Source organism: Nicotiana attenuata, chromosome 2, assembly GCF_001879085.1.
Source record: "Nicotiana attenuata strain UT chromosome 2, NIATTr2, whole genome shotgun sequence".
Lineage (NCBI taxonomy): Eukaryota > Viridiplantae > Streptophyta > Magnoliopsida > Solanales > Solanaceae > Nicotiana > Nicotiana attenuata.
This window is the reverse complement of record NC_031990.1, coordinates 46,334,718-46,351,819: the sequence shown is the minus strand read 5'-3', so window position 1 is coordinate 46,351,819 and position 17,102 is coordinate 46,334,718. Positions and strand designations below refer to the sequence as shown.

At 35.6% G+C, this 17,102-nt stretch overlaps 2 protein-coding genes across 2 annotated transcripts in view; both read left to right on the top strand.

Moving 5' to 3' along the window:
• LOC109208927 (U3 snoRNP-associated protein-like YAOH) lies at nucleotides 2,671–8,962 on the top strand. Its single transcript, XM_019372086.1, has 7 exons — nucleotides 2,671–3,277; nucleotides 4,061–4,397; nucleotides 4,800–5,024; nucleotides 6,578–6,800; nucleotides 6,959–7,134; nucleotides 7,957–8,022; nucleotides 8,580–8,962. The coding sequence occupies exons 1-7, from the start codon at nucleotides 2,829–2,831 to the stop codon at nucleotides 8,655–8,657; spliced, it is 1,554 nt and encodes a 517-aa protein (XP_019227631.1). The 5' UTR covers nucleotides 2,671–2,828; the 3' UTR covers nucleotides 8,658–8,962.
• The window catches only part of LOC109208918 (serine/threonine-protein phosphatase 6 regulatory subunit 3), a 17,722-nt gene continuing 10,657 nt past the window's right edge, over nucleotides 10,038–17,102 (top strand). The window contains exons 1-11 of the mRNA XM_019372078.1: nucleotides 10,038–10,338; nucleotides 11,114–11,217; nucleotides 12,550–12,636; nucleotides 12,782–12,857; nucleotides 12,959–13,033; nucleotides 13,759–13,812; nucleotides 14,527–14,586; nucleotides 14,673–14,789; nucleotides 15,139–15,233; nucleotides 15,348–15,550; nucleotides 16,663–16,760. Of these exons, the coding sequence (XP_019227623.1) occupies nucleotides 10,294–10,338; nucleotides 11,114–11,217; nucleotides 12,550–12,636; nucleotides 12,782–12,857; nucleotides 12,959–13,033; nucleotides 13,759–13,812; nucleotides 14,527–14,586; nucleotides 14,673–14,789; nucleotides 15,139–15,233; nucleotides 15,348–15,550; nucleotides 16,663–16,760 (1,014 nt within the window). The 5' untranslated portion in view covers nucleotides 10,038–10,293. The remainder of the gene's footprint in view (nucleotides 10,339–11,113; nucleotides 11,218–12,549; nucleotides 12,637–12,781; nucleotides 12,858–12,958; nucleotides 13,034–13,758; nucleotides 13,813–14,526; nucleotides 14,587–14,672; nucleotides 14,790–15,138; nucleotides 15,234–15,347; nucleotides 15,551–16,662; nucleotides 16,761–17,102) is intronic.

Sequence of the window (17,102 nt, the reverse complement as noted above, 5' to 3'; positions counted from 1 at the left end):
ATATAATTACATTTAGTATACCTAATTACCAATTATATACCATAAGGTGTTTTAACTGCACATTAATTGTACCTTATATCACTCCTAAATTTATGGTACAGTATATTCTGCCAAATCCCCATCCCCCCACGTTTCTCTCTCCCAACCCCACACCCTCACCCACGTATCACCACACACCCAGAAATCAGAAAAACCAGAAAAACAATTGAAACCCTCTGCTAAATCCAGAAAATCAATTGAAACCCTCTACCATTAACATCCAAAATCAAGGTTTTTTCTTCTACAACCGGTCAAATCTTCAAAGTTTCATACACAGTAATAACTTTTGATGGTTATGATTTCAGGTTCCTTCAGTAATATAAGAGGAAAGGAAAAGAGAGCAGCAATTCCACCATTGACAGCCATTAAAAAGCTTTGAAGCTTTGAATTCAGATTTGGGTTTTCGAAAATCATTATTTGTTTGGATTGGGTGTTGTTATAAATAATTGGGAATATGGGTTGGAGTTTATATCTCAATTTTGAGGGGTTTTGGTGAAGATTAGACTTGGTTTTGGCTGAATTTCAGATTGAAATTCGAAGAAGAAGAAGACGTATATTGCAGAAATTGTAGAAAAATTATAGATAAATTGTAGAAAAATTGTAGACTGTTGTTTATTTATTTTTGAGCTTTGTGTTTTTGTGTTAAAAGTTGTGATGGGAGCTTGTTATTCCACTTCGTCTGTTTTGGAGCTAACTTGTGCAGAGGAGAAGATGTTTTTTAAGTTATATATGTTGCTAAAACTTTAAATTCAAGAAAGTATGGTTGTATTGTATTTAAAGAGGCGTGAATTTGTAGAATAGGTTGAATGTGAGGAATGAGTCAAATAAGACTCACAATGTCTTATTTTCTACATTTAATCTACAACAAAACTACATACCATTTGAAAAATTAGTATGAAAATACAGAATTTCAATGTTTCTATAAATTATCTACAAAATTTCTTAAGAAGATCTATCCCTTCATCATGTTTTTTTGGATTCCATATTTAGCATAGCGGTTTCGTAAGGAGTAACAAGAGCATATAGGAGAATCAAAGAATTGTAGCATAATCGGGATTTTCGACATAATTGCGTTTTTTGCAGAAGATTTGTAGAAGTTTTAGTCGTTTTTGATTTATGAAAAACAGAAAACAAAGCATCTACAATCAGAATACAAATAATCTACAATTTATCGATAAAATATCTACAAACTGAGTACATTGAATTTTAATATCCCAATTCCCATTCAATTGTAGCATAATTGGGATTTTCGACATAATTGCGGTTTTTGCAGAAGATTTGTAGAAGTTTTAGTCGTTTTTGATTTGTGAAAACAGAAAACAAAGCATCTACAATCAGAATACAAATAATCTACAACTTATCTATAAAATATCTACAAACTGGGTACATTGAATTTTAATATCCCAATTCCCATTCAATTGTAGCATAATTGGGATTTTTGACATAATTACGGTTTTTCAGAAGATTTGTATAAGTTTTAGTCGTTTTTTTATTTGTGAAAACAGAAAATAAAGCATCTACAATCAGAATACAAATAATCTACAATTTATCTACAAAATATCTACAAACTGGGTACATATTTGGACTCAACATGCTTCCCCTGAAATGTATGTTTCACATTTTTTATACATATTTTTGTCCAAAACAGTACTAAATCATCCACTTAAATATAATTTTTATACAATGTTATTCAACTTTCATACAATAAGTAAATGAATAAAAGAAAAATAAATAAACAACAGTCTACAATTGTTCTTCAATTTATCTACAATTTTTGCAATATACGTCTTCTTCTTCGAGTTTCAATCTGAAATTCAGTCAAAACCAAGTCTAATCTTCACCAAAAACCCTCAAAATTGAGATATAAACTCCAAACCATATTCCCAATTATCTTCAACAACACCCAATCCAAACAAATAATGATTTTTGAAAACCCAAATTTGAATTCAAAGCTTTCAAGCTTTTTAATGGCTGTCAATGGTGAAATTGCTGCTCTCTTTTTCTTTGCTTTGTATTACTGAAATTTGGACATAATTGCGTTTGATGTAGAAGAATTGTAGAAGATTTAGTCGTTTTTGATTTGTGAATTGTAGAAGAATAATCAATTCGTTTTTGAATTGTAGAAGAATAATCAATTCGTTTTTGAATTGTAGAAGAATAATTGCGTTTGATGTAGGGACACTAAATTTGAAACGAAACTGACGAAGAAGATTAATGTGCGTGATTTGCGTTTGGAAGATCTGGAAGAATATTTAATCCCCCAATTTTAGCGCCTAAATAAGGAAGCCTACAGCCACAATGATTCCTTATTTAATGCATGGTCTATATTTTGTAGAAATACTATTAGCATGAAGGGTAATATGCAAACTATGAACATATTTGGTAATATAGTTTCCTATATGGTATAGGAACGAAAATTTCCCAATTATGAAGTGACTAAACTTATGATCTTAGGTCATTGGCCTAAATAGGGATCCCAAAATCGGCTATATGTGCATTTGCCCATTCACTTAACACAATGCTATTTGGACACTTGGTTGGGCCCATTTTACCTGGAGGGAGGCCCAAACCCGCACGGCCCATTTACCCGTTTCTAACATCTCCCTTCTTCTTCTACCTTAAACCCTAAACTCCGTATGCCTGCCATTGTAACTGGTCCTAAAACCCTAATCACTATATTGCTGTCTCCTTGGTTTTATTTCACCTCCAATCCAAATTTTAGCTCATTACGTAACTGGGTGCGATATACTTCTGCGAAAAGCTCTGAACTTCGAGCTCTCCATTGAATCATGAAGGCCAAGAACCTGAAAAAGAAGAAAGCTTCAGCTCAAAAAGGGAACACCCAGAATGGAAAAAAGAGATTTTCAATTGAAAATGACCCATTTTTCAACGACTCGAAAAGGCGAAAGAGGTTTGGAGATGATGAAGATATAGAGAGCAGTGATGATGATGATGAGGAACTTTATGGTTCTGATGATGAAGGAATTAGGGATAAGAAAGAGGGTAATGAGGAAGAACAGGAGGAGGAGGAGACGGCGGCGGAGAGGAGAAAGAGGGTGGCAGAGGCATATTTGAAGAGAATAAGGGAGTCGGCGAGGAGGGAAGAGGAAGAAAGAGAGAGTGAGGATGAAGGGGGTAGAGAGGAGAGGGAAGGGATGAGGGACTCAGTGGTGGCAAACATTCTGCAGCAGGAGCAGATGGAGGAGAGTGGTCGTGTCAGAAAAGCTATTGCTTCCAGGTGTGTGATTACTCAATGCAAATTGGTTATTATACAAGAAGGGAATTTGTGTTTAATTTCAGTATACTCAAATATGTTGCTAAAATATATATCAAACAGTTGTCATAAATCTGTAACCAGTATCTTTCTTCTTTCTTATGTTGCGAGCATGTGTTGTGGAATTAAGCATTCCTGCGGAAATAGAAAAGCAGATGCTTTTCCCTTAGCTGGTGGCTAGCCTCTTCTATTGTGGGCATGGATAACGTGATAGATTTTACTAAATTTATAAGTGTTGAATTGGGTCGCCTGCGCCAAGGGTATGGTTCAGTGATTAGGTATATGAGTAACAACTTGGAGATCCCATGTTTGAATCCCAGCTATAACTCCATATGTGAGCTGGGATTATAGGTTGTAGCAGGACGTGGGGTGGGGGGTTATTCAAGTTGTGTTAAAGCTGAACTAGGCTCCATCATCACCAAGCTGACTAATTGAATATGTTGATTATGTTCAGAGGGCCAACTAGTTTGAGCAGAAGCACCACGAATAACTCACCCTTATTTCTGGTTTTAGTCTTAAAAGTGTTGTGTTGCACATTGGGCTATAATTGAGTTTTGTTTGAGTTGATACCTGCCACTTTACTAACTCCTATCTAGAGAATCAAATAATTTGTATGTAAGCTGTTCTGTGTTCCACTATAACGGTGATAAGAAAGATTATTCAAATTTCATAAGTGGTTAAAATAACGAAGACATTGTTTTAGATAGTTATTGACTATTGAGTTATTCCATTTATTATATTCTCCAGGATTCAGAAGCCGACTGAAGGATTTCGCCTTTTAGTGAAACATCGACAGTCCGTAACTGCTGTGACTCTATCTGAGGATGACTTAAAAGGATTTTCATCTTCTAAAGATGGTACTATTGCTAGCTGGGACGTGGACAGTGGAAAGAGAGAAAAGTATGCTTGGCCTACTGATGAAGTTTTGAAGTCGCATGGTGCTAAGGAGCCACAAGGTCGAGCAAAGAAACATAGTAAGCATGTTTTAGCTTTAGCTGTCAGCTCTGACGGCCGCTATTTGGCAAGTGGAGGCTTGGATCGTCACATTCATTTGTGGGATGTCCGAACACGGCAGCATATTAAGGTATTTAGATGGGTAATCAATGCAGGTTATGATCAACTTTAGATTCTGACTCTCTCTCTCTCTCTCGAATTATCCTTAAAGCCAAGTGATAGCTTGGAACTCGTGTTGATAAGAGCTCTCCCTGCAAGTGGAATAGTACTCAATTGACTCAATTGTTTAGAGCTAGTTGCTCTCTTCAATGCTGAAAGAGGCTTAAAAATGGGTTCATATCATCTCCAATCTATTAATATCCGTTAAAAACATTCTTAAATTTATGCAGAAATACTGACCATGTTTTGATTAACAAAAATAAAGACCTATCTTTGATTAATTCCCTCATGTCCTGTTAGTTGTGAGTGCTTTCACGGTTTATTTCTTTAACTCTTCATTGCCTTTCTAACTCAGAAGTAATGCTTTGTACAGGCATTCCCTGGTCATAAAGGACCTGTTTCATGTTTGACATTCAGACAAGGATCTTCGGAACTTTTTTCAGGGTCGTTTGATCGATCCATCAAGATATGGAATGTGGAAGATAGAGCTTATGTGAACACTTTATTCGGTCATCAAAGTGAAGTTCTGTCCATTGATTCCTTGAGGAAAGAAAGGGTGTTGACTGTTGGACGAGACCGAACCATGCACTTATGGAAGGTAGTCAATGGCCTTTCATCTGCTTTTCAAGCAGTTTATTTCTTTTCTAGCAATGTATCTGCTTAGTAAAAGAAATTCTTATTGTTAGTTAGCTATTCATTGAGAAATTTGTTTCGTATGAAGAATTTAAACAAAAGACCTGCTCCATCCTTGTTGATGAGATGTAGTTTTCTTGTGAAAGGTGTAATCTACTCTGAGTTTTGATCCCTCATCCCACATGTCCTTCCTTAGTACCTGAACCTTTTAGGATCTAAGATGTTTCCAAAGCTCTGATGTTAGATATGCAGTTACATTTAATTGAAAAGATTCGTTACTTTTCAAAAAGAATAACGTATTCTTTATTCTTGAGTTTGAGGATAAAAAGGCATGTTATTTAGGTTAACCCCTAGTTTTAAAGATACACAATTAATAGATTGCATGTTGTCAAATTTAAGTTGATGAATCCTCTTTTTTTATGCGGCTGTAAGAACAGCGAACAAAACATTCTTGATTACTTACTCCCATATTCAATCGGATGTTAGAAAGTCTTTAAGCGGATTCTAAGGTCAGGTTACAGATGTTGCTGATCCATTCTTCCTGAGAGGGTCTCTTGTCCTACTATGAAGTTGACTGGGGGATATTGTTTTTCTGTTAAAATCATGATTATTTAATTCCATTTTAATGTATTGTGGTTCAACACATATGCTCACCATATATGTAGTCCTATAATTAACAGCTTTGAAAAGAAAAAAAAATGGCAAATTTGGTTGAAATTCTTTAAGTGAAAGTATGTTAAGAGGATTCTATGACTAGGTACTTCCACCCTTGGTAACACTGAAGGCAACAAGGCTCTTTCAAATTCAAAAAATTTTAAGAACAAATTTTGAAGTGTTCTGTTAACAAGTTATATTATTTTCGCAGCTAAACTTCGCTAATGCATCCACATATTTAAAATGGCTTACATAATTTCTTTTTCTCCCCTCCCTTTTCTGGTCATGCATATGGAAACATAATAGTAGCAAGAAGATGCTAATATGATGCAAGCTTTAACAGGAACAATGTACCCAAATCCTGACCTTGACTATGTCTTGAAGCCAATCAAAAATCATAATTAGGCACCAACTGTTACTACAGCTTCTAACCACTCCTTGGTGGGGAAAGACTTTCCGTAGACTCGGATAGGCCCAATTTTATTCAACTATTAATGAAATGAATGAACAAAAAATCTGCTGAGTAACTTAAAGATGGAAATAGCAAGTCGTGCAGCGTCTATGATTGTTGAAACACTGTTATTGAATCAGCTTAAGATTTTAAAGATGCTGCAAGACTTTATAAACTTCCGGATTCCTATAGTGCCAGTTTCAAAGCCATGAAGCATGGTAATTGGATTTTCATTTTCTTTTCTGGTGAAACCGAAAGCACAATAGGAGATGATAAAATATTATGAACTAATAGCAAACGGGAAGTAATTTTACAGTTCTTTTGTCTCTCCTTCTTGGCCTTTACTTATATATCAAGTTCTCAAAGATAGTTCTGACTCTTGATATTTTTGGTTCCTTCTTTCCCGTCAATAGGTTCCAGAGGAATCTCAATTGATATTTCGCGCTCCAGCAACAAACCTTGAATGCTGCTGTTTCATCAATAATGACGAGTTTTTATCTGGTTCTGATGATGGAAGTATTGAGCACTGGAACGTATTAAGGAAGAAACCTGTCCACATTGTAAAAAATGCACATGCTTCATTGCAATCAGTGGGAACCGAACCGAGAAATGGGGCTCTATCAAATGGCCACATGGGTAAGCTTTAAGATCATTCTTCAAATTTTTCTGTTACATCTCTCCTATGATAGGGTTTTCTATTGTAAGTTTTGCTAGCATTATTTTGCTTCAGTAGGAATTCTTTCACTAAAAAGATAATTGAAAAACTAAAGCAAATGTGGTGTTCAATCTTGCAGAAAATGGCACCCTGAATCCTGAGAGTCGTTCCTCATCAGCACTCTCTTGGGTTAGTGCGCTGACAGTCTGCAGAAATAGTGATCTTGCTGCATCAGGAGCTGGCAATGGGTCAGTTCGTTTGTGGGCAATTGAAAATGAATCCAAAGGAATCCGGCCATTGTTTGAGCTCCCAGTGGTAAGGAATCTATTAGTGTGTGTCCATCTGATTCTTTGGAACTTTTTTGGATTTTGATGATCCTAAGAATCCGTAAACTTAAGTTATACCCAGGACTCAGGAGTAGAAGGGATATGTGCGCATGAGTAGTACTGGCTTTTGTGGCTCAGAAACACCTTCAAGTATAACAAAAACGGAAAAGATTGTGTTAGAAGGGCATGGATGGGGTACCAACCCTGTACAAGCCTAGCGAAATATGTTAGCCATAGAGCATTATGGTGTCCTCTCAATAGAAATATGATAACTCTTTGAAGTTAGCCATAAAAATGTAGAAGTCTTGCAATGAACTTAAGCAGTTTTCCAAATGAGAACTCTGCTAATTGTTGCAAGTTCCTCCCCCTCCCCTCTCAACCCCAAGAAAATGCAGTATCTGCTCTTCATTTGGGATGTCAGAAAATGATATATCCTCCCCATAGGAATAAAGGTTTGCAGTCTCAGAGAATTGTAAATCGTAAGGATATAGTTTACCCATCAATAAAAACAAAAGGTTGAATTTTCTAACTAATCATGGTTGTTCATGCACTTAATAGTAAAGATTCATTGTTATGGTTATTTGACGAAGCTTAATACTTATATAAATTGCCTTTTTGTATCCTTATTCATTGATCTTTATGCTCAATGTAACTGGCAAATGAGATTACGTGTTCAATTCTCTTCTGCTCTGATTTCTATTGGAACTTAATTAATGAAACATTATTTCTAGGCTATTTGTGTAATGCCTGTAAACTTCATGTTGCTTCTGAGGAATAATGTAATGCTGATAAGATCATTGTTTTAATGCAGGCTGGATTTATAAATTCTTTAATTTTTTCAAAATCAGGACAGTTCTTGGTTGCTGGAGTAGGGCAGGTGAATGGTTCTTTCTCCATTTTTATGTTTCAATATCTTTCAACTTTGCGAAACAGATAAAAAGATTTAATTTCTTCCATGATTGCTTGTTTTGATGATCCACTTCACGATACAACAACCTGTCAGTTAAAATTTTTATACATCAACCGGTAACAAATTTTTGCTTGGTGGGTCTTTTTGACTGAGGTCAGTGTCCTCTTAGGACTATCGGTATTTGGGATAATAAACTTGATTTTCATAAAGGTCACAAGCTTTTCTCCCTTGTGAACTAAAGAACATTTGTGTTCTATACCAAAAAAAGCTTCTTAGAAATACGGGTAACAATATGTGGATATTATGAAACATACCTGGGTAAAAAGATACTATAACTTTTGCTATTGATCTAAAGGATATAAAGAATGTGCTTACGCATAATATACGTCATGAATGTGCAATCTCATCCATCATTCTCTAGCGCAGGGATTCATTGAACTCGCAACTGAATCATCGTTGATATTCTGTACATTGCTATTTTTATCTCATATACTATCGACTAATCTGATATGCATCTACTGCAGGAACCTCGCTTAGGAAGGTGGGGACGTATTGCTGATGTTCGAAATGGGGTTCTTGTGCAACCTTTGAAGCTTTCGTGATATTGACCTCGTTATTCATTGTCAATTTTGGCGCATGCTAAAAGGGGAATAACCTTCTCTGTACCTTTTTTGTGAGGTTAATATTTTTATGCTGTCAGTGAAAATTTTGATCTATCAATTTTGATGTCTTTTTCTTCTGTCGTTCATCTTGTTCATATTGAATCGGCTACGTAATAGTGAAATACGGAGCAATTTTAATGTATTAGTTTAAATTCATATGAAAGCCTCAGAAAGTTTGAAGGTTGTACTTATGCTTTACAAGAAACAACCAAAATCTAATCCAAACTCGGGAATTTTTATTTGTTTTCACAATTCATTTAGAAGAAGTAGAAAGTGAAAAGTTGTCTTCATTTGCTTACAGGTGAATCTATTAACATTTGGTACTCCTGGTCAAACATAATGCATGTACTACTTTTTCTAAGGTCTCAAGAGTGACAAAGATGAGTGATGAAGGCAAGATATCTTGTGCGAGTGACAAAGAGATGTTCTCTAATTTATTTCATAATAATAGTAACATCATAGGCGTATTAAGCAAAAAAAAAGTAGTTTCTTGTTGTTGGTAAATCCATTGGAACCCAGAAAAATATTCATTGTCGAAAAAAAATGGCTGGAAACTTATCTGAAAACTAGCTTTTTGAAAGATGTTTGAAAACGATGGTCTTAAATGGTGTTGCCTCAATTTACCAACGTCAAACGCAAGTGTCATAAATTTATAAGCCATTAAATTATAGAATCCAAGCTGTAATTTTAATCCTTGGAGTATTATTTTATTAATTGCATCGTGAATAACATAGTAGTCATAAAAACATCAAAATTGTTAGCAACAAGCGAAACTATTCACATATTCTAACTAGGCAAATCAACTCCACGATCAACCCAAATATTATTCTTTTGTTTTCATTAAGGTACCACTAATTTTTTTCTTAAGATAACACTTAGATTGATTCTTAAAATACATTTGAAAAAGAGAGATGAAATTGTTAAAGATAATTTAAAGAGGTAAGATTTAGGTGGCACAAATTGTCTCTACTTGTTTTTAAGATGAAAAATTACTTATTGTGAAATTTTTATCAATTTTAATCACATAATATATATTCAAGAATTATAATAAACTGACATGTCAATTTTAATGTAATTACCAACTATTGTGTATCTCTCATTAAAATTTTGGATCCATATTGGACCAGATACACATGTCATAATTATGAACATGTACTATTTTTTTATACATTAAATCAAGCCTTAACTCGATACAATTTTTCGAACATAACCTCAACAAGATAAGTTCCAAAAAAAGAAAATCTGAAAAATGTACAAACCAAATTGTTCTTTTATTTTATTTTATTTATATATTATATAGTGTATTATTTTGTGGCTTCTTTTTTTTCCCCCAAGGTCCCAAAAAAACAGCAAGGAAAATGCCTCTTTACACCGTCTCACAAATTGCTAAGTAGCAATTCCTTTCAACTTGCCCTATGACGATGATGATAATAACTAAACCGAATCCGATCCTCTCCAAATCTTGGTGCACGAGAACCTCACCAAACACTCTGCTTCCCTTTTTCTGCTTCCAATTCTAGGGCTTCTTTCTCCCTAGATCCAAGCTGTTGACAGTTTCATCTGGCTCCGCTCTTAAATGGCCATGTTCTGGCGTATGGCTGGTCTCTCCACTGCTTCTCCAGTGAGCCCCTTTAATTCTCTGCTTTATGCTGTAATTTCTTTGTATTATTATCAATTTTTAACTGTAGTGAAATGTTTGGGAACAATTTGAATGTTTTCTTTACTATCCAAAGTGTTTATCGATTGGAATTGTATTTGGTCTATATTGAATTGCGTGTTATGTATGTTGTGTGGTAGCACTCTCAATTTGGAATTCAGAATTGTGATAATGTAATTGTTCTGGGTCGTTTAGAGTTGAGTGCTTTTTTGGACTGAATTTCTGGTGGAAGTTTATAATTTGGGGTTCCCTGTTTACTTGTTGCTATTCTGACTATCTTAGTTATGCGTCTAAGAGATTGAGTGTTAGATTTACTTAAATCATAGAGCAATGGAACAGTGGCTCCATGTATAGGAGTTTTTCTGTGGAAAAGACAAGGTTCTTTACCTTAGCTGGATCTTGCTTGTGTTATCAAAACAGTAGGCAGGCAGCGAAGATATGACAACTATCTCTCGAGCACATTCTTATGTCCGGCCTCAATTGAAAAATAAAGTGGAATGTCTTACATAATTTTTAATGGAATATGAAAATTCTCTGCAGTTTTTTCTTTGGAATCCTCAGCATATTTTTCTTTATCAAAAAATATTTGGAAATATTCTTTTACTCAAATTTAATGTGAGTGCATTAATTCTCTTGACTTTCAACAGGGCTTACTCCAAGCATTGTATGGGGGATTCAACTAATGATGTTTCTCAAGAAATAATGTGTAGACTTATTAGATATGCTGTACTTTTTTCAGGTGGAGACAATTTTGGATAAGGAAAATTTTGCACTGGATGAGCTCTTGGACGAGGATGAAATAATTCAAGAATGTAAAGCTCTTAATGGGCGTCTTATTAATTTGTAAGCACCTTATTCACTCGTGTTTATTGGTATGCTTGCAGCTTGGTATAAGCTGTGATAATATTAAGTTATATTTATGTTGGATATGATGGACAAACTACAACGTATCTCTCAACCTTTGGTGTTCTGTGGAAAGTCCATTTAAAGTAAATATCTTTTATCGCAAAAAAATAAGTCTAGGATTTGCTGCTGTATTCCAAATGGCGAGGTTCAGATGAGGGACTCTGGTGTTGATGCATGCCATGCCATTTGCAGTATTATTGCAGTTTAAATATAAGCTAGTTTTGATTTAGTAAGAACAAATGGTTAACTTTTGTAGTTCTGGTTTGTTACTGAAGCTTTGGATTTATTGGGATCAGATATCATCATAGATTTAGGACAGAATACCAAACTACCCCCTGAACTTCGCACAATTTATTTAGTGCACACCTATCTTTTTATAATCCTAATTACCCCAGGACTTGGCTATTTGGTAGCCTTTACTTCCTGGGCGACCTCAGCCCAATGATGTGAGAGGCCACGTGGATTTTTTTTTTTTTGTCAACTTAGCATTCTTTAAAAATTAAATATCTATTTTTACCTTTTTAAATTCATATTGTCTTTTTCAGGTCAAATTTGTAAAAAACTTGGCTGGACTTCATTATTTAGGCTAAAACACTTTGTTTGGCTTAAAAAATGCAGCCAAGCTTTTTACATATTTGGCCCGAAAAAGAAGAAATTCACTCAATTGAAATAAATAGCCATTGTATCTGAAGAGGAAATAAAAAGAAACACACAGTTGGAACTTCATTATTTTGGCTAAAACTTTTTTATTTGGCTAAAAGTAATGGAGTTCCAGGATTTAGCTCAAAATGAAGATATACACTTTTGGTTCAAATATCCATTGCATTTAAACTAGAAATCAAAAGGAATACAAAATTGGGGTAAAAGATGCCTTTTATATTAAGAAAAAGCAAGAAGAAATTACACTTTGTATATGTATGTGCCTATGTGGCAATTCACAGTTGAAAAATAACCTATCTAGAAGCTGATTTTCTCAATTTTCTTCACTCCCATCCGCCTGAAAGAGAGTGTATCCATGCTCTTTGTTGAGTTTATGCTCAGAGGCGTAAAGGCTATCAAATAGTCAAGTCCATGGGGTAATTAGGACTACGAAAAATTAGGTGTGGATTGAATAAATTGTGCTGCATAGATTCAATTTTTTTTGGTGGGGGTGGGGTGGGGGGTGGGGTTGATGCCATCTCTGCAGTCTGCACAATATTTTGTGTTGTTGCAGGATCTAAAAGTCATTCCATGGAAGAAGCTGATTTCTTATGCTTTTCTTTCTGGCAGTCTGCGCGAGAGAGCTCAAGTTGAAAAACTTGTCAGGTACATAGTGGAAGAGGCTCCAGAAGATGCTGAGAAGAGACGAACTTTTAAGTGAGTGTCTGTCTGTGGCTGGAAAAGTATTTGCATTTCATATGTTGTAGGAGCTGGATGTTTCTTTTGATGAGAATATGAGTTCTTTTTCTTCATTAACCCAAGTGCGTGTATTAAAAGATTTGTTGTTCGACTTCTGCCATAGGTTTCCTTTTATTGCTTGTGAAATTTTTACATGCGAGGTGGACATAATTCTCAAAACTTTGGTTGAGGACGACGAGGTATGGACTCTTACTTTTGTCATGTATCTTTATGCCTTTGTTCTATGCATAGGTCCTTGAATATTGTTTATTTGTATTGGCTTTCTCATTTTGGATGTCAGCTAATGAACCTGCTATTCTCATTCTTGGAACCTGAGCATGCACATAGTACTCTGTTGGCTGGTTACTTCAGCAAGGTATTTCATCATTGTCCACTAGTTACGTTAGTGTGAATTTCTTAGCTGACCATGCTACGTCATGCTTCACTTAGCTATATATTCCTTTGTTTACTTCTGTAAAGTCTAAATATATTTAACTGGAAGGCAAGTGGTTTATATGTTTGCCCGTTGACAACTTTTCTGCTGGCATGCCGTATTTTAATCTTTGAAACATCAAACGTTTGAAAATTCCATCAATTCTCTAAAACAACTTTTTCTTAAAAAATTACTCCCTCCGTCCCAATTATTTGATGCAGTTCGGATTTCGATAGTCAAACAAGTTTTCTTTGACCATGATTTTTTCATATGCCTTTTAAATATTTTAATTGTTAATTGTTGTGACTTATAGTACTTTGTATGTAGTTTCTAAATGTGTGAATTTTATTTCAAAAAGCTTAAAGATCCTATGTCCAAATTCCCGGTCAAAATTGAGAAGTTTGACTCTCGAAATCCGAACTACATCAAACAAAATGGGATGGATGGAGTATTATTTTTCAAGTTTATTCTGTTTAGTTGCTATCGTTTTGCTAGTTGCATGTTAGGTTAGTCATTGTAAGAGTCCATTGGAATTTTGATGAAAACAATGCTGCATGTAAGTTATTTTGGAAAGGTTTTCATATTTTTAAGGTTTCTTCCTTCTGTGAGCTGTTATTATCAGATTATCAGTTTCTGCACTGGATTGATGCCCAAGTTTCTTCTTGTAGGTTGTCATATGTCTGTTGCTGCGGAAGACTACACCATTTATGAAGTATGTGCATGTAAGTCTACTACTTCTTATTAGCTACTCATAATTGATGGACATGGAGGTGATAATCTTTGATTTGCAGTACAGAATACACACACACAACAACAACAACAACAACCCAGTATAATCCCATTTAGTGGGGTCTGGGGAGGGTAGTGTGTACGCAGACCTTACCCCTACCCTGGAGTAGGGAGACTGTTTCCAAATAGACCCTCGGCATCCTTCCCTCCAAGAACTTCCCACCTTGCTCTTGGGGAGACTCGAACTCACCACCTCTCGGTTGGAAGTGGAGGTTGCTTACCATCAGAGCAACCCACACACAGAGGAAATTATTGGATGTTATATCAGTTGCGGTAAAGATGGGCTATGGATGTATCAATGAAACCTAGCTCCCATTTTGTCTCCAATCCAATATTTAATGTTCTTTAAGACGATGGAGGGTGTTCACCTGCTGTGACTTATTTTGTCTGTATCTTGTTTAGTTTAAGATGCCAGTTTCCGGTGTAGGGAAAGATGAATAATTTGTTGAAAGAAAAAAATCGGATAACATGACTAACTGGTATGGCCTACCAATAATTTGACTCTGTATTTAATGTTATTGTCTGGCGATTTTCAGGAAAAATTATTTTCCCTTGTACAATTGCGAGAAGTTGATTTCTACTGCCTCTTAATGCTTTCACTAGAAATTCAAGCACCATGCTAATGATAATGGTATATTCTCTTGTAGGCTCATCAAGATATTATCAAGAAGTTGGTTGATCTCATTGGAATTACATCCATCATGGAGGTTTATAGTTTTTGAAATAGTTAAAGGCATGTTTTAGTTGTTCGGCTTGATTTAAATATGGAAGTCCTAATGCTTTTTATTTTTAGGTGTTAATTCGCCTAATTGGCACTGATGAACATTTGTATAGCAACTTCGCGGATTCCATGCAGTGGTTGGAAGATACAGATGTGCTGGAGATGATCGTGGATAAGTTTAGCTCATCAGTATGTCACTTTCCTGGATTAATTTAATAACACTTCCATTTTGCCATGTCATTATACGATTTCTATGTTCTGATATCAAACCTGGCTTGTGGAACTAAGATAATTGGTGAATGCCTGCTGATATTTGCTATGGGACCAAGGGGTTGGGGGTGGGAGTTGGGATACTGCTAAAGTTTATAATTCATCGATGTAATATGTTCAACATAATGTGCTCGTTGGACACTGTTAGATGGGGCAGATCAGATAATGATTGTCTAGCATTCATCTATTAGTCAGTGACTTGGTACACTACAAAGCTTGTAATTGCTGGTGTAGGTTATTATGGTAATGGGATGCTCTGAAATTGCAGGATTGCCCGGAAGTGCATGCTAATGCAGCAGAAACGTTGTGTGCCATTACTCGATACGCTCCCCCTGGAATAGCTGCCAAAATCTCCAGCCCAAGGTGTTTTAGTATTCCGGACCTTTATATTAACTCTGGTTTCTGATTGAAGCCAGTGATATTGCTGTATTTTCACGGATCTAACAAACAGATATTTTATTATATGATGTTTCACAGTTTCATTGGGAGGTTGTTCCGTCATGCTCTGGAGGACTCGCGACCAAAATCCGTTTTGGTTAACTTGTTATCTGTATGCATATCGTTATTAGACCCCAAGAGGCTATCAGCAGGAACGTATTACATGTACGGTCGCCAGTCAATGCAGTGTTCTGGAGTAAGTGCGAATCCTGAGACTGTGGAAGGGATGTTGGGAAGCTTAGGTATGGATTACCTCGTTGTCTTCTGAGCATATCTATTGGTAGACAAATGTTTTTGTGCATCCTCCCTTTCAAAGTCCCACCTCTTCCCACTTTAATAGAGAGGATTTTTGGCATTATTTTAATCTTGTTGAATAGTGATTTTAGGCTGTGTTACTGTGCTTAACACATTTGGCCTTTGATATGTAGGAGACAGCTTTTCCTAGTCATACCACTCCTAGATTTAACCCTGCACAATTCGTTGTCTCTTCTCCAGTCGGTGATAAGTTCACTTTGAAACAAAATTTTGTGGTGCCTTCTTTGCTCTAATGTTTCCCAGAGTCTCCATGTGTAGCAACTGTTAGTCTGAATGTTGTAGGGGAGAGGTGGAAGCATTTTAGGAGTCTTATTTTGTGGGAGGGGGTTGCCTATGTTTTAAGAGAGCCTGCGACAGTTTGGTCAAATTGAAGGGAGTTGATTTGCATCAAATTTCAGTGTGTGTTTTGACTTCACTCGTAAAAGGAATATGTTGGTTTATTTTAGTGATGATTGAAGGATAGATGTGCAAAGTGTGGTTAACAAGGAATGAAATAGTGATTCAGCAAAGTTGGATTCTGGAGAAATAGAAAAAAACAATGGAGTTTAGGATGTACATTTTATCCCGACTTCCTAGTACTTGATCAATATAAAACCATTTGACCTTTTCTTTATACACGATGTTTGGATTCTAGGTTCTCTTTATGAGTTGTGTATGTGATCTTCGAGATATCTGTACGTATGTACATTATTGCTCTTTAGTCTGATGTAGTTGGATATGCCACATGCAATTGTGAGTAGGGTGGCCCTTATCATCGAAGAGGTTAGCTGGTACACTGGTTTGATCGTATCATCCTCAACTGTAACCTTCTACATCCAAATTAATTGGAGTTCCATTTGATATTGTAGTTGTTTCTCTGCTGCCTCTTGTACTTCGTTTTGCTTTCCGCTGGATAAGTTTAATTTTTTTTGGGGATATTGATTTTGAAATCAATGCATTATGGTGGACAAGTTTTCTAGGTTCATTATATTTCCCATATGAATGAGATTTGTATTTTACTTTCAAGTGGAATAATTTTTATCATTGTTTTTTTATGCAGGTGATTTACTGAAGCTTTTGGATATTTCATCAGAGGATAATGTCTTGCCAACAACATATGGAAGCTTACATCCACCTCTTGGGAAGCATCGCCTGAAGGTAGTTATTGAATATCTTATTAATTGGAAACCAAGTATCTGTCTTGGAAATTTGATTTTAGAAATGGATATAATCTAATCGTACTTCTGATCTAACTTAAAGGCCAGTGTTGTCAAAGACTAAAAGTGTAGAAAAACGGCAACATCTGTCAAGGCTTTAAGCGCTACACAATTCTTGAATACATTGTGCTGATATTATTTTATGCGGGAATGAAAATGGTGTTCACATGTTTATTCCTTTTTTTAGTAATTGGGAGCTTTATATCGGGGTATATTGTTTGGAATAATACATCAGCATCCCCCTCAACTAGTCTCCTTTTGCCATGCACACGCTTAAAATTTT

Bases quoted from the DNA above. Each gene is read 5' to 3' on its own strand.
- LOC109208927 (XM_019372086.1), top strand. From the start codon at position 2,829: ATGAAGGCCAAGAACCTGAAAAAGAAGAAAGCTTCAGCTCAAAAAGGG. The intron at 3,278-4,060 runs GTGTGTGATTAC...TATATTCTCCAG, and splicing joins AGAAAAGCTATTGCTTCCAG to GATTCAGAAGCCGACTGAAG. The intron at 7,135-7,956 runs GTAAGGAATCTA...GTTTTAATGCAG, and splicing joins CATTGTTTGAGCTCCCAGTG to GCTGGATTTATAAATTCTTT.